The following is a 25209-nucleotide window of genomic DNA, read 5'->3' as shown; positions in this document are numbered from 1 at the left end:
CATTTTTATTTCCCCTTGTCCACCTCCTGTCAGGTCGCGGTGTTTATGGTACTCCTCCACCGCTGCCTTTTCTTCCACCACTCCTCTTTAGTAATTTTATGCCAGTTCAGTCTTCTTTTTCTTGCACTGTTCTTGACAGTGTCCATCCATCTTGCTCCGGGTCTCCCTCTTGCCCTCTTTCCCTCTATATATATATTTTTTTGCTAGGGGCTTTACGTCGCACCGACACAGATAGGTCTTATGGCGACGATGGTATAGGAAAGGCCTAGGAGTTGGAAGGAAGCGGCCGTGGCCTTAATTAAGGTACAGCCCCAGCATTTGCCTGGTGTGAAAATGGGAAACCACGGAAAACCATTTTCAGGGCTGCCGATAGTGGGATTCGAACCTACTATCTCCCGGATGCAAGCTCACAGCCGCGCGCCTCTACGCGCACGGCCAACTCGCCCGGTCCCTCTATATTTAGCCTCCAACACTTTCTATTTAGTATCCTTCTCTCCTCCATCCTCATAACATGTCCAAACCATCTCAATTGATTCTTCTCCATGCTATCGCTCAGTTTTTCTACCCCTTTTTCTTTGATAGTGTATTGTACTTTAATGTAATATATTTTAGGTAAGCCTATGGTATCGATGTATTGTTTCTCTTATTGCAGGGTCCTCAAAGAAGCAGCGGGATGCAGGCCGTTCCGCTAGTCCCTTGAGTGACGGTTCGACCAACTCGGCCACATCCCACGTAATGACACGCCCCGTCAACAACCACCTGCCTCACCAGTCCGGACGTAAGTACCAGTTTTGCTCTTTGCGTTATTCGTGGTTAGCGTGTTTCTTATGATGGAACATGTGTCTTATTCTAACTCTCCGTAAGGATGTAGTGGCATAGTGTAGCTGGCCTCTTGACGACCTGTCTCCATAAGTCTATGGTGTAGTGTAGAAATGAGATAATGTGTTTCATGGTAAAGACTACACAAATTGTTCCAATTAACTGAAAAGTTTCTCGTGTTGTTGACACTATAACACGCCATAGATCAGTGGTACTATGCTTCGTACCATTTTTCTCTGTACAAAATAGGGAATTATGTTTAGTCTTTTGCAAGGTATGAAGTTCGCGATATGTAAGTAAATGTATCCAGTGCTTCAGAATACTACAGGGAAAATCTCTCCTCCATGGCAAAACGCAGGGATTTGGCTAGGGCGATGATGAGGATAGTAAAGTAAGAAGTATGGTCCAGTGCACTGTTACCGTTTGTTAATTACAGTTTATCAAAATTGGAGGACAGTGCGTATCGTGTTGCGTTGCCTCTGGCAAGCGAAGTGGGTCTACTCAATGTTGACTACGGTGGAAGCTACCTCGATCAGTTTCTCAGCGCTACACAGGCACACTCAAGTCTACCCGCAGATTACGGTACGGAGGTCTCGTACACACTCGCTGTTCGCGTTTATGGTTAAACTGGGTGTTGCGAGTGTTCCTAAGGATTGGCAGTTGCTCTAGTGACATTCGGTTCAGACCTGGATGCGCAATTTGTCTTAACAACGTACAGTTGTGGTCCCAAAATCTGTTGTTTATTAGACTGTACATCTTGGCTTTGTTATACTCCATATCACTTTCCGAATCACCTTCTTGTACTTTCACGTTCTAAGAGACTCTCTCTGTATAAATACAGTGTACATTCCGACTGTATAACAAATTAAAGATGTAGTGCAATCAGTTGTCAGATGCTGCGTGGACTTCAATTCAAAAATATTAGTAAGGACGCTGTTTCGTGATTAAGTCATCGTTGACTGGATCTTCACCATATTATTAGGGTGAATCGTTGGGCCTTCTTTTTCTTATTTTTCTTTCCCTTCTTCTTAGACTTCCGAAATAGCCTGCTGAAGGAGGGGTAAGACTTCTCACGTTTTCCCAGTACGACGGAGTACATCCTCGTTAGTGACATGGTCTACCTATGGGATCTTGGAAAATTATTGCGATACATCCACATTTGAAATGCCTGCAGTTAATTCTTTGATTAACCGTCTACGGTGAAGACTAATTTCTTTCTACTACCAGGCAGCCATATATCTGGTTCCCTTAACAAATCTCATAAACCTTTGGACTACCAATATTACTCCGGTTTTCATACGTTATGCTTCACTTGAAACGTCCCATTCTGAAAACAAGTGATAGAGAAGGCTTCAGTCTGCAGGAATTGGTAGAAACAACGTCGTTATTTACTTTGTTAGGATGCCATAAAAATGTGACTGCCTAAAGTGGGATGCTTAGTTTGTTATTCAGTACTTAATTGCATAATTTATACGTTATTTTTGTCGGTTTTTGGCATTTGATATTTGTTCCTTTCAAAATTATCTTTAATGGAAATGGACTGATGACCTGGATATTAGGCCCTTATAATAATAATAATAATAATAATAATAATAATAATAATAATAATAATAATGTAATTGAAATTGTCCACTAGCTAGTGCAGCAAATACTAGAAAAATCTTGCTTTCAATATAATGAAATATGGCACTTAAAGTAATATCAGGGTAATAACCTAACACATTTATGAAAATTTTGTCTGTAGTGAAGACAAATCCGTAAGTTTTTAACACTAAAGCCTCAAGCCACAGCTACTGTCTTAGCAGTATTCTAACACGTTTCTGCTTCAAACTGGCGATTCTCCCGCTCTAGTACTACTCGTGATACCAGATGCCACACGGTACGTTGTGTAGGGCATTGGAAGTACGCCAGGTGCCGCACGGTACAGAGTGGAAGACCATGAAGCTACTTGAAGAAAATCGCAAAATTACGTATGAAATTGACAATGCTATAAAAATTGCTTCTTTTCGCAGAACCTTAATATTATAAAATTTAAAAAGTGAGGTCGCTCATTGAAATCCCTTCAGCCGTTTCCTCACGGTTTCCGTTGACGGAAAATGTCCTGTCAAATGTAATAAGAGTTATAAATGACATTTCATTCGAACTGGTAAAAGCAATATAAATATTTTAAAAGTGTAGCTGAAGAAAATTAGAGGACTATGTAAGTTTGACACTTTTAACATATGTGAGATAGGGCATTCGAACTCCCCTTAACAGATGAGGCTATCTTATCCCCACCCCAACTCTCTCTCTCTCTCTCTCTCTCTCTCTCTCTCTCTCTCTCTCCATTCTATTCATATTTTCTGATTGTTGATGAAAATAATAAAACGTTATAAATGTAAACCGCAAACAGTCTGGTTGCGTACACGCAAGTGTAGGGCAGAAAATTATGTGTCCACCAATCAGAACGGTTTTGGTAAATATTCTAGGCCATGATGAATCGACGCTCTTCTCGAACGTTCGTGCATAGTAAATATACACCTTAACCGATTTAAGTAAAATAAGTCATTTTGTGGTCGACAATATAGAGGTATATGACGAATCTAGGCTATACAAGCAGAACTCAAAGTTTATGTATTAAAACTGGACAAATAATGTAATACTATGATATTGAAATTATACGTAATTGATAGAAACTACTATATTTTGGCGTATTCACATAGCCTATTTCATTTTTTCTTTTACGTAAAACGCTTCAGTTATCTAAGTCTGCTGTGAAACGTTGATACGCGTAACTATGCCATGTAACTTCAAATGCAGAATCCGATATCTGGATGTTTCTTCGAAGTTAGCGGAGCAAAGATCGAGTTTACATTTAGAAATCTTCGAAGTTCTCTGTGTGGATGTATTTCTGTTACTCTATGCAATAATAACGTAAACACTGGAGTGTATTTCTGGCTCAGAAAATAAGAGTTTTCTGCGGTCAAGGATCTTATGAACCCATCAAATTCTGTCGTATATTTATTTAGCTAGGAAATGAAAGTCGGTCGAGTTTTCAACGAAACCTTTTATCAACGTTATTGCAATCTTTCGAGAAGAGTATAGAAGATAATAAAAAAGTGAATGAGAGTAGAAATGTATTTCACTGTTTTCTAATACTCTCGTTATCTGCCATGCATGAGCAGAATGGATTTCTATATGAAAGTCCGTACTTCGTGAAAAACGGTCACGAATTTAATAGGTAATATTCTGAAGAAGAATGTAATTTACAATCCTTCGGTGAAGGAAAGTATAAATAAGTAAATAAACAATAGACTATCTAGCGTCTGCTGATATGGCACTAATTGCCAAAGACATCTCTGATGCATAGAAGCAGATTGCTATACTGGTAGAGCAAGCAGAAAAAATAGGACTTAAAATCTCATGAGAAAAAACTAAATTTATGACATATTAAGGACGTCACAAACACCCAGTCCCCAGGCCAGGGATATTAATCATTACAATTAAAAACTCTGACCCTGCCAGGAATCGAACCCGCGTCCGCCTGTCACCCGGCCTTCTCCACGGGGCCGGACATGTGAAGACATACCTGACACCATTTAGGATGCCTGCCCATCAATTTCACTCCACCAGATGGCGGAGAAATGGTTTTCTCTTACTTCTCTGGTCGAGTTTCATTGATTTTATTGGGTAAACACCAAATTCGTTGCCAGAAACCTTTTACGTGCCGATATCGTTCGACGTAGTGTCGACTGGACTTCTTCCGCCCTTAAAAAATCTTGGTAGGTCCACTTTGTATAAGGGAGCTTCCGTTGGGATCGAAAAGAAAAACAAGAGTTGACCAAGGGAGGTCCGATTGTATAGATGGGAGGAGCTTGGCACAAGTAAGTGGAAGCAATGCTAGGACTCAGATTAGGGCCGTGAGATCGCTAAACCACGCTCCCAAGTTGAGAGCCCCTTTTAGTGATTGTTTCACAGACAAAGCAGAACGACTGGGAATACTCCAACTTGCTAAACTGTGGTTACAAAACTGCATTATAGTTCAAAAGTGACGCACTTCCCTGAATTTGTGCAACCATACAAAAGTCTGAGAGACTGGTGCACTGTATCCTGATCGATAAAATTTCTCCAATACTGTACCTTTCCGTCACAACACTGATATAAACACTGGTTTAAGTATTGTTTACTTTGCAGAACATAAGTTTTATTTTCCTCAGATCTCGTCTTGGCCATAAAAGCAGACCTATATTTTTAAGAAGCATAGCAGTCCAAGAACACATTCTTGAGAACAAACAGGTGTTAACACTGCTGTTCACGTGCAGTCGACAATAGACAAACACTATTGGACCATAGACAGTAAGTTCCTGTAGACACTGGACAACAGGCAGCTTCCTGCGCTTAACCAATGCCTAGTGGATAACCTTTCATAGTCATCCAATCACATAGCCTCGCTCCTTTATGTAGATTTTTTGTTGGTTTATTCATTAGTCCATAGACTTGTTTGATGCAGCTTCCATATCGTCCTATATTGTGTTAGTCTTTTCATTTCTGCGTAACTACTACATTCTACAACTGCTCTAATCTGTTGGTCATATTCACACCTTGGTCTTCCCCTACACATTTTACCGCCTACACTCCCTTCAAAAACTGACTGAACAAGTTCTGGGTGTCTCAAGATACGTCCTATCATTCTTTCCCTTCTTATCGTCAAATAGCCAAGTCTGTCTCCTCTCTCAATTCGATTCAGTACCTCTTCATTTGTGATTCGACCTACCAATCTCACCTTCAGCATTCTTCTGTAATATCATATTTCAAACGCTTATATTCTCTTTCTTTGAGTTATCGCCCATGTTTTACTTCCATACAAGAGTTAGTTTACTATCCAAGTAACAATATTCATGTACTTTATTTAAAATGTCAATTCCTAATCTAATATTTCCTGCGTCACCTAACTTTCTTGGATTGCAATCCATTACTTTCGTTTTGAACTTATTTTTCATCTTGTACTCCTTCCCCAAGACTTTGTTCGCCCAATTTCTCGGTGTTGTCATCACTGGTGATTCAGTGAATGTTCCGTTAATATCCATAAATAATTTCGATTTCAGAGTACAGTACACATATATACAAACAATATTCAGTACAGAAAACCTTTCAACTTAACATATGAAATAAATAATGCATACCTCAGGGTTATCTGTGATATCACAATCGTTAACATCAGTTCTATATTTCCAGTAAGAGTCCAGTGATTATTTATCTGTAGACGAAGTGGTACGTCCTGTGATCAGCTTATTAACGATGTGGAACGGTTTTTTTCACGGTTCATCCACAAGACGAATGCGGCGCCAAGACTTGTATTGTTTACGGATGGCCGCGTTGCAACAGCAGACGAGGTTCTTGGTCACTGGTTAAGAAAATAAGGTTCCGATGGCGCCCGCCATCTGGTTGATATGCGCTATGCGTGTACACCGTGCGAACATCCAGGCTAACTAATTACAACTTTTCAGTTCATTGTTGCTGACCGTGGATTGAAAATTGCAGAACTAGTTACCACTCATTGCTTCTATTCCAGATTAGAGTTCTCCCAAGCTTGTTAAATTTATTAAATTCGTAACCTCTGCACCAATCCTACAAGTGCACAACTCGGCAGCTTGGTTGCTCCCAGTGAGCAATGGAATCGACTTTTAGTGATTCCTGTTAACTCCATAGACAAGGCACACGTAAGTCCAATTACGTACAAGTCGAGTAAGGGCAATCTAAAACATTATAAATTAATTTCATGTTCCACAGTGGAAAATAACCACCTTTCCTGGACTAGTGTCTTTCTGGTTGGCTTTGGCCATGGGACTAAGTATGTAGAAGTTACTGTTTCAGTTCAAAACTGAAAATACTAAAATACCAGAAATACCGGTTAACGCAGGTATCGATCTGACCGTTGTCCATAAAACTTCTTCCTGCTGGGCTGAGTGGCTCAGGCGGTTGAGACACTGGCCTTCTGACTCCTACTTGGCATGAACGATCCCGGCTCAGTCCAGTGGTATTTAAAGATGCTAAAATACGTCAACCTCATGTCGGTAGATTTACTGGAACGTAAAAGAACTCCTGGGGGAATAAATTCCGGCACCTCGCCGTCTCCGTAAACCGTAAAAGTAATTAGTGGAACGTAAAAACAAAAATGATTACACAACTTTCTATGGTGTGTGTAGGGAGGGTCAATGACCCAAAAATATGGCTTAACTTGTATAAAAAACTGTTCAACGGTATCTAAAATAACAAATAGTGGGTTTGCCTCCGGGAGATAGTAGGTTCGAACCCAACCCTGAATGTGGTTTTCCGTAGTTTCCCATTTTCATACCAGGCAAAATGCTGGGGCTATACCTTAATAAGGCCGCGGCCGTTTCATTCCCACTCCTACCCCCTTCCTATTCCATCGTCGCTATAGTACCTGTGTCGATGCGACGTAAAGCAAGACAAACTGCTTCCAGAACTGCATGAAAGAAAGTATTCTCTTGATATCAATCCGATATTCAGTTTACTGTAAATGATGCGTACTTTTAATTTTTTTAAGGCAACTTGTCAGAATGTAAATTTGGTATTTTTTTCAATGTTCAGTTATTTTCATTGCACTTAACGGAAGTAAAACATGATTATTTCAATGCCAGGTGAATACGTTTGCGAAGACCGTGCCTATGATGTACTGGACAATTGGCAACACGTGTGGCCATTATCCATTTCCTCGAAACTTAAGTAAGGGACAGCCAAGTCCACCCAACCTTTTGCAATAATTCATTAAGTTAAATAAATTACATCGAACAGTCTACACCATCAATGTGATTATATTTCCTTTTTCTCTTTTTGCTTTTTGGTTGGACCCGAAGTGTATCATGTTTCAGAGTCCCGATGTGTGTGTGAATTGTCAGATAGCCCCATGTACTGCCGTGCTATCGTCTTCCTCCTTTTTTCTCAATTTATCAGGATCGGCATTGGATGTGAATTTTGTCTAGTTTTAAGATCATATTTCCTTCCTGGCTCCAGCACTATGAGGAGGGGTGTATTCCCTATTGTACGTTTCTGCGTTCGTAGTATGATGTGCTGTGCGACAATAAAGGTATACTAAAACGAATACAAATGCACAGTCCCCGAACCAGAGCAGTTAACCAAATGTAGCCTGGCTGAGTGGCTCGGACGGTTGAGGTGCTGGCCTTCTAACCCCAACGTGGCAGGTTCGTTCCTGGCTCATTCCGGTGATATTTGAAGCTGCTCAAATACTTCCTCTTCGTGTCGGTAGATTTATTGGCATGCAAAATAACTCTTGGGGGACAAAATTCTGGCATTTCGGAGTCTCCGAAAACCGTCAAAAGTATGTAGTTAGTGAGACGTTAAAAAACATTAAAATGTATTAACTAATTGTAGTTAACTAGACTGGCTTTTCACAGAGGCGGCTGTGGTTTGAATCCCGGCCAATGCATTGGGATTTTTGAAACGAACAGTCACATCCTTGTGGTTCAGATTCCACGTAAAACTGGAAGGCCCGTTGTTATGATCACGGTATGAACAGTCATGTAAATACATAAGCTTGTTTGCTTTGTTTAAGGCCATACAGTGAATGCTTCCAAACAATTAAATATGAAATAGCCAGTTCAAGGAGATACGGGTTGAAGCCTGTCTACTACCAGTGCAGTTTTCTGGTTTGTTTATTGCGTTGGTGGGTTCGATCCCAGGTCAGTAAGGTGATATTTCAACGTGCTTATATACGCCAGCCTCGTGTCGGTAGATTTACTGGCACGTAAAAGAACTCCTTCGGTACAAACTTTGGTACTCGGGATGTAAAACAAATCACATAATTAAAATGCCGATCTATAGCCACGCTTACCTCAGAAACAGATAGGTACATGATTTTGAGTTACTTTCTTCGTTATGAATATTTCCTCAGGTCTTTATCTCCCCTTCCAAGTCATCCCCGCTGTGTTGGTTTACGACAGTTGAATCCTCGGTCCACACGTAGCCAAGGAGTAGCTTATTTATAGTCCATGAGTAACGAAATTTCCCTCGTCATATGCTTTCACTCTTTGATATAAACTTGCCTGTTATTCTAGAAGCTCGTGGAAAGCTAAGTCATTCTGGCAAAGTCGTAAAAAATAAAATCCCCCTCTCTCCGCACCTCTGTTTGGCATACTGTTTTATGAGGCGAGTGGCGGTTGTGATAAAGGACAGAAGGTCATACGAGATTCCGTTAATCTTAGAATCGCTCCATAAGAACAGTTTTTGTGCTACTTGAACACCCGTGGACAATACAATACGAAGTTATACATAGTAACAAGTCCATGTGACCATACTTATTGCAATAGGTATTGTACATACAGCTTCAACAACAAATCTACGTCTACATTTCGTCAAACAATTGTACGTGGATGCTCAGAATGGATAGCATTCTAACTTCTTGTACATAATATCCTGGATTCAAACCTGGCCAAAGTTGGTGAAAGTTTGAAGAAGGGGAAGTTCCATAGCATGGCACAATCTATTAGCGAGAATGAAGTGTTAGAATTGATACACAAAACACCTATGTAACGAAAAACTAACAGCTGACCAAAATACAAAAATGGAATTTGAGTGAAAAGAAATTCGTCGCCATAAGACCTATCTATGTCGGTACGACGTAAAGCAAGTTGAAAAAAAAATTATCACAGGAAAAGTATTACTTCGCCGAAAAAATCAGATACAATTATAAAAAGGCGATTCAAATTCCATGGGCACCTACATAAAATGGATAACAGGCTGACAAAGGAACTTCTAAACCTAGCACTATCCCTGAAAAACCGCAACAGTTGGTTAGTTAAAATACATAAACAACGAACTAGAAGAAATCGGTATTGCAGAGGAAACTATTCAAGATAGATCAAAATTTAGAAGCTTGGTAAACAAACATAAATTTGCACTGAAACATATTTAAAAAATGTACAGAATGGACAAAAGAACGCATAATCCCACTCAGTGAACGACTGAACAGGAATTGGGAAGAAAATAAAAGCATTGTACTGAGTTCTGCCCAACTAAGGAGCGCGATTGAACTTACTTAGCAGATGAATTTACTTTCTTCTCTTCCTGGAATCTCTTCATTCTCTCGCTATGCTTTTTCTTCCATTCTTCCATCGATGCAGCGGTCGTTCTCATCTTGGGGTTTTCAGCAAAATGTTCGTTCACCAATGTTCTAAAGCTAGGCCTGTCCCATATAATTCCACGTGTTATGCTGATTTCTTGAAGGTCTTTTTCAATTTATATTATCTAATTACTTTTGAATTTTAATCAGGAGGCATAATTAAATATCCTTTTAGTAAGTTTTCATTGCCCATTCTTTGAATATGGCCATAAAATTTCAGTCGTCTTTTTCTAAAAGTGTCTGATACTTTCTCAAAAAAACTGCTTTTAAAGAGACCTCCTTTTCATCAACACTTACTACGTAGTAATGTCTTATTGATTCTTACCAATAATAACACAGGTTTTTACTCAGTTTCTATGTACTAGCTAGTGGCCATAACTGATGACCTAAGATATTGCAAGCTCGTAAAGTAATTTTCCACATACACAGCGTGTTTTTTCCTATACGTGTCTGATGATTGTTATTCCGAGCAAGTACAATTAAGAGAACTGAATGGCTACGTGGAGATGACGTAGTCTGTCTATCTTCCAATAAACTTTGTGGGTTCTATTCTGAGCTGGGGAGTGTGATTACCGGTTTACATCGTCACTGGCTTCTCAGGGCGCAGCCGTGGTTCACATCCGACCAATACATTTCTGAAATGAAAATTCACACAACATTAGTTCGGATTCGACGTATCTGCCTCGTGTCTATGACCACGTTACTCACGATCATGTAAAACTAAAATCTGGTTTGCCTGCCTTTAGGCTTCACGATCATGAAGTACCCTACACTTACTGAACAAAAACTGATCGGGTGAAGATGGCTAAGTCCTTGAGTACAGGCACGACAGAAAGGAAAGATCACATTATCATAGAGATTTCTTGGCTGGATAAAACACGGGAGTTTTCTACACTTAATTATGCTTTTAGCAAGATTTTAAATGAGGAAATTTGCTAAAAATGATCTTAATCGCTACTCGGCACTTTCTCAACAAAACGAACTATGCAAATGTGTTGGCGAAGTGGGTTTTGGACAAATGCCTATGAAAAAAGTAACATATCAGAAATATTTGATTACAAAAGACGAGATGTCGAGATGTACAAAGTCTGACGCTATTTCTCCCGTCCAATATTTCATTCTGTATTTCTGTCTAGGTCTATTAGCTACGATATCCCAATTCCCTTACAAACAAACGAAAAAGGAACAGGAATGAACTGTACGGTAGGTAAAATCTCCAAAAAAAAAATTGAGATTAATCTAACACTTCATTTATACCCACAATCTCGCAGGGTCTACTAAGGGACTTCGCCTTCAACGCCACTTCGATTTGATGTCGTGGAAAAAAAGTATGGACACCCGAATTAATACGTTATTAAAATGTTTATCCTTTGTCCCACACAGGAAAAAGCTGCAACAAAATGTAGCTTATTTTATTCTACGTTTAATTATGTGGAGTATAAATGTTTATCTTACACAGTTCAACATTTTAACGCAGGTTAAACAATTAACAATTTCCAACGGAGCACTCACTTCAAAAGTATTGATTCATTGATCTGTATACCAAGTTATTTCATCTGATATTTGGGGGAAATGTTGTTGTAAACTTTTCAAACATTTTTGCATTACTGGGTGATCATAGTCGTAAAAAATTCGGCTTGTTATGAAGCTCAAGAGAATGTGAGGCTAAAATTTAAAACAGCTTTTCTTGCCTGCATCCAATTGTTGATTTTATATTGATTTATATTTAGCCCCAAAGTGCATAGTATTTCATATTTTAATCTAGCTTGCTGCTTTAACCTGTTACTGCCTAGAAGTAATTTTGCGGCACAGCTTCAATTGTATAGTCAAAGACATATGCTAGTGGCGCCCCTCTCTCTTTTTTTTTTTTTTTTTTTTTGTTACGTAACACCCGACAAAACAGCCCTACAACCAAAGGTACTTCTTCCACCCCGTCAACATCCACGCGTACCAACCACGTTTATTTTCCGTACCCACGACCAGTAAGCCATGATCGGTCTTTGAATGTTAAAAGCTTAGCGTAAAATCGCGACAAATGGTATAGATGTTCCATTATAGCAAATCACATCACATACAATTCAGTTATTAGCCCCACTTAAGAAGTGTTGGTAAATCTAAAACACTGAACGCTAGTTAAAGTTAAAACGTTGAAATTAATTGGGTGGTTGTGTGAGAAGTAGTGGTTGTTGAATTCCGTTGATAGAATGTTCTACGTTTTATTCGTTTTTGAAGTTTTACCACAATAACTTATTACAATCGAGGAAGGCTTGAAAACCTCTACCATATACAGTATAATGGAAGTTTCCGCCTTTTGTCTCGCGCCTTCTGTATTGCTAACAAAACTCAGCGCCCTACGGTAAACTCATTCACAAACAAGTGAGCTGTAAAAAGCAAGGAACAGGGAAGGGGAACTGGTAATAAAAAATGTTCCCCCTTTCAGCCTCGAGTCATATGGCGCGAGCTCGCCAACCCTACTACGGAGGACCTTGCTTTGTTATTCGTTCTGCACCCAGGATTCCTGGCTGTCTGCTTGGCACGATCTAGCTTGGCGTGGCTGCCACATTGACCACGGGGGTGTAACTAATATTTATTTCTATAATTATATCGTAGGGTGAATGAAAATATAAGAGAACTCGAGCTATAAGCTTAGCAATTGCTCGTAGTAAATGAAAGTACAAGGTGGTGGACTGCAGAGCATTAACTAGGATATACGAGAGAATAGAATGGAGTCAGAGAAAGGATAGATTATCCTCCGTGGCTTGTATCCGACCAGTGATTAGGCAAGACTAAGGCTCCTATTCACCAACACGAGTAAAAGCTTTTATCTTGGTTCAAAGCTAAGAAAACCAAGATTACAGTTATATTTGTAATCTTTTCAACATTATATCTTTCTTTCTTTCTTTCTTTCTTTCTTTCTTTCTTTCTTTCTTAATCCGTTTACGCTCCTGGAGCGTGAGACTTTGGGTCGGGGGATAAACTGGGAAGGAGGACCAGTACCTCGCCCCGGCGGTCTCATGTATGATGAACAGGGGCCTTGCCTTGTGGGGGAGGGGGGATATTGCAAGGGATAGACGAGGAAAAGGGAAGAAAGCGGCCGTAGCCTTAAGTTAGATATCATCCCGGTATTAGCCTGGAAAAGTGGGGAAACCACAGAAAACCCCTTCGAGGATGGCTGAGGTGGATATCGACCCCTCCCCCCCCCCCTCTACTCAGTTGACCTCGTGAGGCTGAGTGGACCTTGTTTCAGCCCTCGTACAAATTTTCAAATTTCGTGGCAGAGCCGGGAATCAAACCCGGGCCTCCGGGGATGGCAGCTAATCGCACTAACCACTACACCAAAGAGACGGACACGGGTATTATCTCGGTTTAAAATTTTACCGGAGAAAGTTTGGCTGGTAAAACAGGAAACCTTTCAACATGGCAGCTTGTAGACACCTGGAAAATTCAACTGAAAGAGAAAATCACAGCTACGAGGAATATAACCAAGATTATGCTATAAAGCGTCCAAGGCTGATAAAAAGAACGTGAAGACTACGATGACACTGATTTTGAAACACATTTTAGGTTATCTAAATCTTCGACACTGTCACTGTTATCCACGATCGAACATAACCTAGAATACAGAAGTGAGTGTTGTCCGAGATGACATTATCACAGTTTTGGAAATCTAAGATAACAGCAAAAGTAACTGCTGTTGGTAAATACGGTCCTCAGTTGTAACACAAACTTTCGTGACCGTTTAGAATTAGCGGGTTTTTCTCCGTTCATCGCAAGAGGGATTTTTATTAAACTTTTTCTCTTGTGTACCGGAGAATTTTTAAAGAGTTTTCGTGAAAACATAATGTGAAGAACGCTTTTGTTAATAATTATTACCGGGCGAGTTGGCCGTGCGGTTAGAGGCGCACGGCTGTGAGCTTGCATCCGGGAGATAGTGGATTCGAATCCCACTGTCGGCAGCCCTGAAGTTGGTTTTCCGTGGTTTCCCATTTTCACACCAGACAAATGCTGGGGCTGTACCTTAATTAAGGCCACGGCCGCTTCCTTCCCACTCCTAGCTCCTTCCTGTCCCATCGTCGCCATAAGACCTATATGTGTCGGCGCGACGTACAGCCACTAGCAAATAAGAAAACAAAAAAAACTAATATGTAAATGTTTATTTATAGTATATATGTAATGTAACTTTATAGTGCCGACCCCGGGTTACTAGAAAAAGGCCAGGAAGAAGATAAGACTTCATTCACTCCTTTTTAGAGGAACTTTATCAGACTCAGAGGGATTAATATTACGTAAATATTGCGGCTTGTAAATTTCATTTTTCGTTCAGTATTAACGTATAACCTTGATGAATTACGTTCTTGAAAAAGAATTTATAATAAAGTTCCACCTATGGAATACTTAATCAAATGATTATAATTTTAAAAAATCATCTTAAACATCTAGGATACGTTTCTGTCCTTTTGTGGTCATCTTAAGCTAAAATTGGAATTATTTGATCACTTAATGTGATATGTCATGAATAAAAACACACATTAAGAATTGTTAATTTTCTCGGTGACCCTGTATTTTGTCAACGAACTTCCACTAACCCGACAAGAGTGTCAGAACGCGCATTAAGTTACGAAATAGGCTCGAACTGTCGACTTCCAGATCGTCAGTGAAGAGATCGCTGCAAATGGTCAAACACCTTATTGTTATCAAGGGTATAGTGTACGAGACTCCTGTATCATCAAAAAAGGAACATATCGCAAGAATCCACGCAGTGACTGAAATACTGAGCTCACAATACACGGAATCAAGTTTGAGGCCCTTCCTTATCGCTTAGTAACAAGAGTTAAACTGAGATTTCAAAAACATTCCATTATAAAATTATATCGTAATATCTCATTATCTCTAAGGAAGCATTACGCAATACATAATTACTTTCATAAGCTCATTAATTGCTTTCTTAATTACATTGTTGTTAACTCCATGGCCTCCAACCATGCTCACCATATAAAGGCAGCTATACACTAAATTGTGCAAGACATACAATTAATATACTAACGATATTTGTTTTACGCCCCACTATTTACGGTTTTTAAAGATACTGAGGTGCCGGAATTTTCTCCCACAGGAGTTCTTTTATACGCCGGTAAATCAACCTGTACGAGACCGGCATACTTGAGCACCTCAAATACAATTGGACTGAGTAGAGATAGAATCCCACCAACTTGAGGTGAGAAGGCGAGCGTTCTGCCGTACAAGTCTCTGTCTGGTCCAATCAGATCTATAGGGATGATGTGAACTTCATATAACGCTTATAATCAAACACACATTTCCTCTCCCACGTATCAGTACTAATACTCTGCCAGATAACACCACCAGTAACAGACGATGACTTTTTCTCCTATCACCATACAGAAATGCTTCAATATTTAAAGATCTCAACAATGAAAAGTTGCTAATGAATACAGCTGAGCTGTCTTCCTATTGCAATGTTTGTTTAGCTATAGAAACTTGATTCGAGCATTTATTAAAAACTTGGGAAATTATTTTTCTACGGTTATGCTCCGTTCCTCTCATCAGGGTAATCGCACGATTCTTGGCATTTGCTGTACACAATACCATCTACACTTTCCTTCTTCCTGGCTTTTTTTCAATTAACTTTGAATGGATTTAGCCTAGTTCTACGGCCGAATGCCTTTCCAGATACTAACCCTATATAGAGGGATGTATTGCATGTTTCTATGACGGTTTGTCGTGTGTATTTGAAGATGTGTATTAAGTCGTATACAAAAATACCCAGCTCCCGAGGTAGAGGCCGGCCGGGAATGGAACTCGACACCCTCTGAACTGAAGGTCTGTCTACGCTAGCAGAGAAGTTCGTGCCTTGCTTTAGAAATAATTAAATATGTCTTCTACTTCTTGACATTCCCAATCATTGGTCTTCTGTTTCCTAGGTTCAGGAACGGATCTCGAGCTTAGATCAGGGCATTTAAAGGTACTTAAAAGTGACAACTGTGTTTTTGCGTTCCACATTAATGAACTCTTGTGAATCGAAGCCCCGATACCCTGGTCTTCTTTAAAATCTGTAGTATTTCAAAGGGGGTATAAATATATAAATAAATACACCATTACTTCTCACTTTCCTACGTATTTATGCATCGTTTTGAAAGGGTGTCACATTTGAAGTACCTACGATGCTGCCCAACACAAGTATGGGATCTGGATGCAGAATTTAAAACCAGAATTTTCTTTGCGAGAGGTGTTCTTCTGACCGAGCTCAAGAGCTACAGTCGCTTAAGTGCGGCCAGTATCCAGTATTATGGAGATATAGGGTTCGTACCCCACTGTCGGTAGCCCTGATGTTTTTACGTGGTTTTCCATTTTCACACCAGGCAAATGCTGGGGCTGTACCTTAATTAAGGCCTCAGTCGTTTCCTTCCCACTCCTAGCCCTTTTCTATCCCATCGTCACCACAAGACCTATGTGTCGGTGCGACGTAAAGCAACTTGTAAAAAAAAAAAAAAAAAAAAAAAAAAAAGTCCTGAAAATAAAACATCGTGTGTTCAACCGTAATTTCAGATTCGAAACTCGTTGACGTGTAATAAAGTATTAGTGTTAACCCCGGTGCTGCTTTACAGTGTCAAACTATGCCTTCGTCAATTAACCGGCTGTAGGTCTTTGAAATGTGGTTGTATGTAGAATGTTAAAGATCCATGGGTAGACCATGCAACCAACGAGGAGCACTCCGTCGAGCCGGGAAATTAATGGGAGGTCTTGACCTTCGCTTTATTTATTTATTTATTTATTTATTTATTTATTTATTTATTTATTTATTTATTTATTTATTTATTTATTTATCGGGCTGAGTGGCTCAGACGGGTGGGGCGCTGGCCTTCTGACCCCAACTTGGCAGGTTCGATCCTGGCTCAGTCCGGTAATGTTTGAAGGTGCTCAAATACGTCAGCCTCGTGTCGGTAAATTTACTGGCACGTAAAAGAACTTCTGCTGGACTAAATTCCGGCACCTCGGCAGTCTCCGAAAACCGTAAAATGAGTTAGTGAGACGTAAAAACGTTGTTATTATTATTATTTCATTCGTTCATTTATTCATTTACATATTTATATCGTTTTGACCAGGGGATATATTAAAATTTAGGCCGTCGCCTCGCGTCGGACATACGTACATTAGTGAGGATGACTTGATGCAGTGTTTACCGTGTTTCCCTTTCAGTGGCCAGGTAAGTGCCCTCGTGTACGTCTCTTCATGATTCACTCTCAAACAGCTGACTCAAACCACCTCATTTATATGATTCAGCACGAGGTAGGAAGAGGAAGGGGCAGCACGCATTGCAGCTGCGAGTGTGTGTCCGGTTATACGCTGCTATAAATACGAAGCAAGCAGAGGACCAAACAAACAATACTTGGCTCCGGGCCTATTACCACCATGTGCTCTATCAATACTGGCCCACATTCAGCACGAATGCGTCTATTCAACTCGGTCTGTAAACTACATGTCATTGGCTCGAAATATAATCAGGTTTCCAGAAATGTGGTTATTGCCAGTTAGTCATTACAAAGCAAACCCTCCAACGAGGGTGGGTGGCTTCTGTCGGGTAAGGAGAGAGAAAGAGAAATATTTGGGACAGAACAAACACACAGTCCCGTTTCAAGATTAAATATAATTGACCCGACCGGAAATCGAACCAGACACTAAGAGCGAAGGCAAAGACCCTAACCGCTCAGTAATAGAACCGTATACTTTCATGGTGACTGGTCTACTTCTCTTCTCGAAGAAAAAAACTTCAGATTATTTTTAAGCTGGAGAATATTCTATAAATTAGATATGTGTTCAAGACATTATCATAACATTATAATATTTTCTGTGTCCGACTCGTTGGCTGAACGGTCAGCGTACTGGCCTTCGGTTCGGAGGGTCCCGGGTTCGATTCCCGGCCGGGTCGGGGATTTTAACCTTAATTGGTTAATTCCAATGGCAGGGGGGCTGAGTGTATGTGTTGTCTTCATCATTTCATCCTCATCACGACGCGCAGGTCGCCTACGGCACTAAAAGCCATACGACATTTCATCTTTTTCCGTAGCCATTTTTAGAAATCATTTATACGAGTTTCTTAGAACGAAATCTAGTAATGGTTTTATATGGTAAAACAAACTTGGCAGGTTCGATCCTGGTTCAGTCCGGTAGTATTTGAAGGTGCTCAAATACGTCAGCCTCGTGTCGGTAGATTTACTGGCATGTAAAATAACTCCAGCTGGACTAAATTCCGGCATCTCGGCGTCTCTGAAAACCGTATTAGGTAATGGGACGTAGAGCAATTATTATTATTATTATTATTATTATTATTATTATTATTACAAATCACTTACTAGTTACTCCATTTCACTTCAGTAAACTCGCTTTGATCAGATAAATGAAATTAAACAAATGAATAAATAGTATTCATACATAGCCCTACGTCTCTGCTATAAACGATTACGCCTTTCAGTGTTCCGTCTACACGCCTCAGCGAATTAACCGAGGACCTTAACAATATTCTGTGTGTAACTAGTTCTGTGGTCCCGTTTAGTTTTCCCCACCTCTTTATCATTAAATAAATAAATAAATAAATAAATAAATAAATAAACAAACTTTTACCTATCGCTACTTTGGTCCCCAGCTACTTCTCTTACTGTCCATGACAGTCCATTTTTCTCCTAGATACCTATTCTCCTCCATTCGCCTCACATGACCCTACCACACACACACCGGTCTGTGCGTACAGCTTCATCCATAAAATGTATCTCCTGACACTGAGCACCCTTCAGTCATTCTCACTTGTATGTACCAGAAATCATTCTCCCTACTGTCAAATACTTTTGTATTATTAATTATGTAACTGCTAATTACAACTATTAAGTTGGCTGTAAGCATATTGTACATTTAAGATTGTTTTCACAATGAAACAATATTATTAAAACACTCTGAGGAACGGTTAGAAAAGAAAGGAAATAATTAATGTAAGAAAATAAATGTATGATGTGAATTATCCTTCAGGAGTAATTTCTAGAGATTGAGGCTAGGTATCCTGAAATGTCTGTTGTGCTAGTTGTGGATGTTTTTATTTTAATATTAACAACCGCCTATAGCAATAAATAAGCTTCGACCTATCGAAGAATAATATTCCAGTTACTTTATGAGCCTAACATAGACGGGAGAGGTAGGGACTGTCTATCCCTCATAAACCTCATATTTTGGGATCGGAAGGAAAGAGCAGACGAATGAAAGTTGGTGACGATAAAGGATATGTGCCGGATTCAGTCGGGAACCTGTAATCTATGAGGGTAGAAAAATGCATCTTTATGCGGGATATCGTTACTTGCTCTTCACAAGATTGGACATGGTTCAAATCCTGGGTCTTTTGAAATGAAAACTTAAGTCCTTGTGGTTCGGAGTTTACGCAAAACTATAGCGTTTGCTGTTGCTTTTTATCATGTCGTTATCATGTAAAAATGCAAACTATCCTTTTTTTTTTGTTTCCTAGTGTAACGTAACACCTTAGCAATGCACTGCTAAGAATGTAAACAGAGATAAAGGAAACAACATTCTTAGAAACTTGAAGCGTCCTCTATCCAAACTTCTCTCCCTCCGAACACGCACTCTAAGCTCTGTCGTGGGAAATGACGCGTTGTCAGATAGTGAGAGCGTCCCTCCCACTCTTCTGTGATTAGACCCATTCCCGTTCCATATACAGAGACATCTTCACTTCACACTTCTAACTACGGTTGACTCTCAGCTTAGGGCTATAAAACTTAATTGCTGAACGTAACTCCAATTTGCAACAACGGAAAGAGCTTCAAGTGGACTGAAATTGTACAACTGTTGAAGTTTGATATGAAGGTAAAATATGCATATATTGATGATGATGATGATGATGATGTAGATGATGATAATGTCTATATTGCAATCCTTTCTGAGAATTTACAAACAGCACTTTGTAGGTAAACCTATTGAGAGAAATTGCAAAAAAAGTTGGACTGCAGATATCTCTTGCGAAGACCAAATTTATCTCTAACACTGGAGATTCACGTACAGCAGGGCCTCTCAGAGTGCATGCACTGTGCACGGTGCAAAAGACGACTTCGCTTGGTTGACCAGAGTGCAGAACCCCACTCCTCGATTTGGAGCAATAGCGCTGTCTCTCTCTTTCTCCACGCCTGTCTCGCTCGCTTCGCCTCTCTCCCTCTTCCTCACTTGCTCCGTAGCGCTCCAAATCTGAGCCGAGTTGAGCCGAGCTTAGCTGAGTAGCCCAGAGACGAAGCGTTGTTCCGAGCCGAGCCGAATGGGACCGATGCACTGTGCAAAGGAAATCTGCGCCTCAATTTGCACGCGTGAGATGTTGGGCGTTTGAGAGGCCCTAACGTATAGTGATAATAACAAAATATGGAAAAATTGGCAGGGCAGAAATTAATGGTCTAGACAAAAAGCAAATAAATAAAGAGCAAGGAAATTAAAACAAGCTTACCAACTGACCAAGAATACCTATAATAAGAAGTCGCCATAAAAACCAAAATCAGGCACAGGTAAGTAAACCAGAATTCATTTATGCTTTAGAGTGTATGTTCTCCATGAAAACAGAAGAAATAGAAGAGCTAGAAAGGAAAGACAAATTCTAAGAAAAATCTGAGGCTCATTAAAAATTGAAAATGGGAAGTTCAGACATATAAGAATGACGCTGACCTCTACAAAAATAAAGAAACTGAAAGAATGTCTGAATACGATCAGGAAGATGCGAGTTAATTTCTTTGGTCACGTAATGAGGACAGATAATGCCAGACTCGCAAAACAAATTTGTAATCATGTTTACAAGAATAAGAATGACAATCAGTGGATATGAAGTTAGCAGGAAAGAAAGGTGTTACGTGGCTATTACCTTGTAGAAGTTCTAGCAGCTGACGAAGAGGCCGCCCGCCTCCTGCTTGATACACACACTCAGTAAGATGACGATCAATAGGCCAAGAGACGTGCAAAGCCGCAGTTTATAAACCCTCAGGGAAGGTTCGAGATCATTCATGAATAATCAAGACACATCCACAGAATATTATTGGTAGGTTTCAAAAGTAACACTCAGAATCGGAGAAGCAGCCTGTGATTGGTAGACAATTAATTACAGAAATTAGGGATTGGCTAGATTCAAAACTGGCGGAAATAAAAAGGAAATATTGCCAAGCCAAAAATAAATGAACATCAATCAGTAAAAAAACAACTTATGAATACAAAACTTCATTGTATAATAAGTTCTTATACCTCGCATCAGGGTGCATGATCACAGTTGTTAGTAGTGACATCTGTGTAAGAATGTCCAAACTTCTTGATGGATAGCAAACAAAACTAGTAGAAATACAGTCAGTTCAGGAAACTTCACAATAACAAAATCTTCTGAGTAAAGTTCTAAGTTTTTGTAGTTTCAGTTTCACAGTTTTACCGATAGAGGAGTTCTTTAGGCGCTGAATTTGAATGCGCGGCGTTGGGGTGTACCTCCCGGTACAATAATATTATTAATAATAATTTTTGTAACCATGAAAAGCTGTTAAAAATAAAAATACTCCACACTCGCGTAATAAAGGTTACTGGAATCCTTAACCCATTCTTGTCACTTCGACAGACCTCTGTGAGAGTCGGTTAGTCGGTGTTCCTTAGTTCCCAAGATAGCGGGTGCGATCCTAGCTGAGGTCGGTACTGTCTTAGGATGTTTAAATACGAGAACTCCGTATCGTTAGTATCGAGAACTCCGGAGGGCCGAAATCTCACACTGATGTCTAAAATCTATACCTATGAAAGGGACTCAAAACAAGTAGGATTCTCTCAATCTAAGAATGTATTGTTTCTTTAGAATATTTCTCCAGAATGTAACTGGGAGCACAAGGGTGTTGGGAGTTCCCATTCGTAAATGTTAGAATCCCGCCCAAGTCCCTGCATGTGCGTGTCTCTGTTTTTTGCTGCAGGAAACCAAGCTAGCAGTAAAAACTAAGCAAAATATTTGTGCGAGACGCTGCAGTTGAATTCTTCTTGGTAAAGGGAGTAGTATATCATAGGCACTATAGGAAGTAACGTGACTAGGAATGATTTAGATCTACATTATATTTAATTTAGCGAAGATATGTTTCCCGTAGTTAGCCCTTTAGTTCGTCTCCGTGAAAAATGTGTCCGAGACGAAGTAGAATATGATTTATTCTCGAGCATAACGTTTTCTCCTTGGATATTTCTTCTGTACTACAGATGGGATAAGGATAGACAATTTCCAATGGGAGGAATCTGTGAACAAAGAACAGGGTTCGTACACACATCATCAATCGGCTAACCTTCTTCACGTCTGGGTAATTCATCATAGCAGAGTTACTGAATTTCAATGATGGGAACAGTGGGAAGGAATGCCGTATTACATGTTATATAAATGCGTTGATGCTTTGCTCATGATAAATGTGAGAAACACCGTAGCTCTGAATGAACATCCAACAGCTTCCTTTAAAATCTTCTACATAATCATTTTTTATTTCGAAATGAGAAATCACCCTTGTATGGTTCAAAAATAACATTGAACTTAAAATCTCGTTCGTTATAATCACTGTCTTGTAAAATCACGTAAAATTACAAAGATAAGTTTTAGATTGTAAAGGGAAGGTATTCAAAGCGTTTCCCTGAACCTCTAGAGTAACATGATGTGCCTTAAACCATGAAAACCATTGTTGTCTATTTCCGTTTAAATCTACACATACTGTCTCGTTCCGTGTTGGAGTGGTCAGCATCTTGGCCTTCGTTCCGCGGGCCCTGCGTTTGATTCCCAGCCGGATCGAATTATTATAATCGAGGGAAGTCATGAAGGTACTCAGAATTGTTTCAACCTACTAGCTAAATTTAGAGCTAGAAGAATTCTGAATCCATAAAGCTCTAATTAGCATAGTCTATTACTGGTAGAATTGTGTGATTCTTCAATGTCTCTATCTGGTAAATGGTTCATCACTTCAAAATACTGTGCAGAGGGAGAACAAAAATATCTCCACCCCAACCCCATATGTTGCTTAGAGACTACATTTAACACTCCAGTTGAAAGAATCCTCAACGGAAGTTGGCCCAATTTACCTTTAATTTACGACACTGGCGATGACATAATGAAAATTACCCCTACGAGACCAAGAGAATGACTTCGAAATTATAGCTTTCCTGTAATGTATAAGATAGTTTTCAGTGATTAATGCACATCCTTACCTCACAGATCATTCACTTCTAAGGCCCGTATTCACCAGCGTCAGTTACTTTAACTGCTCTCTTATATTTCCATAACTCGCATAATGTCATTATCTCCGATAACGCTCACTTCTGTAATAACCACAGAATGTATCATCTCTGTTTATCAAAACTAAGTTTTCGTTTCAATCTGAATTTGAAACTTAAGTTTTTCATACTGATGCCCGAAAACTCGTTTAATTCCATCCGGGGAAAGAAGCCTTATGTCTTTCCAACAAAATGAATTGTCACTGAATTTGGTGGCAGAACCCATTAACATAATAGAGATTAAGAAAACAAATGATAGTCAACACATTGTATATTTCACTCAAAATAAAAAATAAAACGGTCAGTATTCCTTGATTCTTCATTAAATCATATAGTGTACCGTACAAGATATAATGGAGAATTCGTATTAGGCTTACCTATGTGTTTGAAATTCCAGGTTATGTTCGTTCATGGATAACACTGACAATGTCGAAGTTTTACATAAACTAAAACGTGTTTCAAAATCAGTGTCATAGTACTCCTCAAAGTATGTAACGCGTTATTTTTATCTTCATCATATTCCTAGTCGCTGTGTGATTTTCTCTTTCAGTTAAATATTCCAGCTCTCTACGAGCTGCCACCTTGAAGATTTCCCGTTTTATTGGCCAACCTTTCCCCGGTAAAGTTTTATACCGAGATAATGTTGTTGGTGAATACGGATCTAAATCACGTTCGTTAAGGTTAGTTGTAGGCGCTGCGTTGCCGAGGCGGTAAAGACGTGCTCAGTTCACATGAAAGGACGTGGGTTCGATTCCGGAGGTGCATATGGTCCTGAGGTTCTCAGCCTACACCAAAAATGAGTACCAGGTTGATTCTTAGGGGCAAAACTGGCTGGACGAAGAACTAATCTGTACCTTCCACCCCTCCAAGGGCTTTCATGGCCTTTATTTGTAGTGTTCTTTCTCGTCAAAATTAAAATTGCTAAATTTATATTCGTGAATCTCTGAATCTTCTGCAACCAGAACTTTTGCCTTTATTGATCTTCTTTCGGTATCTACTAAAAGTTCACTGAAATGGCCGCAAGTGAATTTTGAACATGATTTGATATTTTTACCTACATTAATTTTAGGTGCAAAAAAATAGTAATATATTCAATTTAGCGAAAAAATGTTACTGTGATTTTGGTTCAGTTACTTCGTTAAATTTTATTTTAAAGCATTCATGAAAACGTGAATATTATGAAATGGATCGGTGAAATTAATAAACGAACGTAAATGAACAGAAATCACACGAGACATCAGAGACTGAAGAGATCTTTACAGTTGGTGAACTGGTCACGAGAACAATCTGAACGTAATACAAAATCTTCAATGGTGCAATATTGTCTGTGAAAAATGTGTAAACAGCTAACGTAGTTGGTATTTTGAGGGATTTCCCATATGATAACTCCGTGTTGTTGGCTTCTCACGGAGAACTCGGCTGGAAGTAAACTTCGACACACCGGCCTCTTGAAATTCGTTAACAATTAAAATAAATCAGTTTAAAAAAATGAAATGGCGTATGGCTTTTAGTGCCGGGAGTGTCAGAGGACATGTTCGGCTCGCCAGGTGCAGATCTTTTGATTTGATTCCCGTAGGCGACCTGCGCGTCATGATGAGGATGAAATGATGAAGAAGAAGACGACACACACACCCAGTCCCCGTGCCAGAGAAATGAACCAATTAAGGTTAAAATTCCCGACCCTGCCGGGAATCGAACCCGGGATCCCTGTGACCAAAGGCCAGCATGCTAACCATTTAGCCATGGAGCCGGACGATAAATCAGTAAAATAAAGATGCATGCGGACGTCAGCTCACGGCCCGCTTTGGGTCAGACAATGCATTCGAGTCGAGACCAATAACCTTTATAGGACAATATTAATGTGTGAAGCACAGAAGATCAGAATTTACTACTCCTCTTTTTCTTGCAAAGGATTGTTCGGCGAGACAAGCATTAACAGA

At 39.7% G+C, this 25209-nt stretch overlaps 1 protein-coding gene across 1 annotated transcript in view; it reads left to right on the top strand.

Annotated features, from left to right (window-relative positions):
• Nucleotides 1-25209, top strand: part of LOC136880893 (putative uncharacterized protein DDB_G0282129) — a 312164-nt gene that overhangs the window by 269593 nt on the left and 17362 nt on the right. Inside the window, exon 4 of the mRNA XM_067153424.2 lies at nucleotides 653-778. Within this exon, the coding sequence (XP_067009525.2) occupies nucleotides 653-778 (126 nt within the window). The remainder of the gene's footprint in view (nucleotides 1-652; nucleotides 779-25209) is intronic.

This window comes from Anabrus simplex, chromosome 9 (genome assembly GCF_040414725.1).
Source record: "Anabrus simplex isolate iqAnaSimp1 chromosome 9, ASM4041472v1, whole genome shotgun sequence".
NCBI classification, from domain to species: Eukaryota; Metazoa; Arthropoda; class Insecta; order Orthoptera; family Tettigoniidae; genus Anabrus; species Anabrus simplex.
The sequence above is the reverse complement of the archived record's forward strand: the minus strand, read 5'-3'. Positions and strand labels throughout refer to the sequence as shown.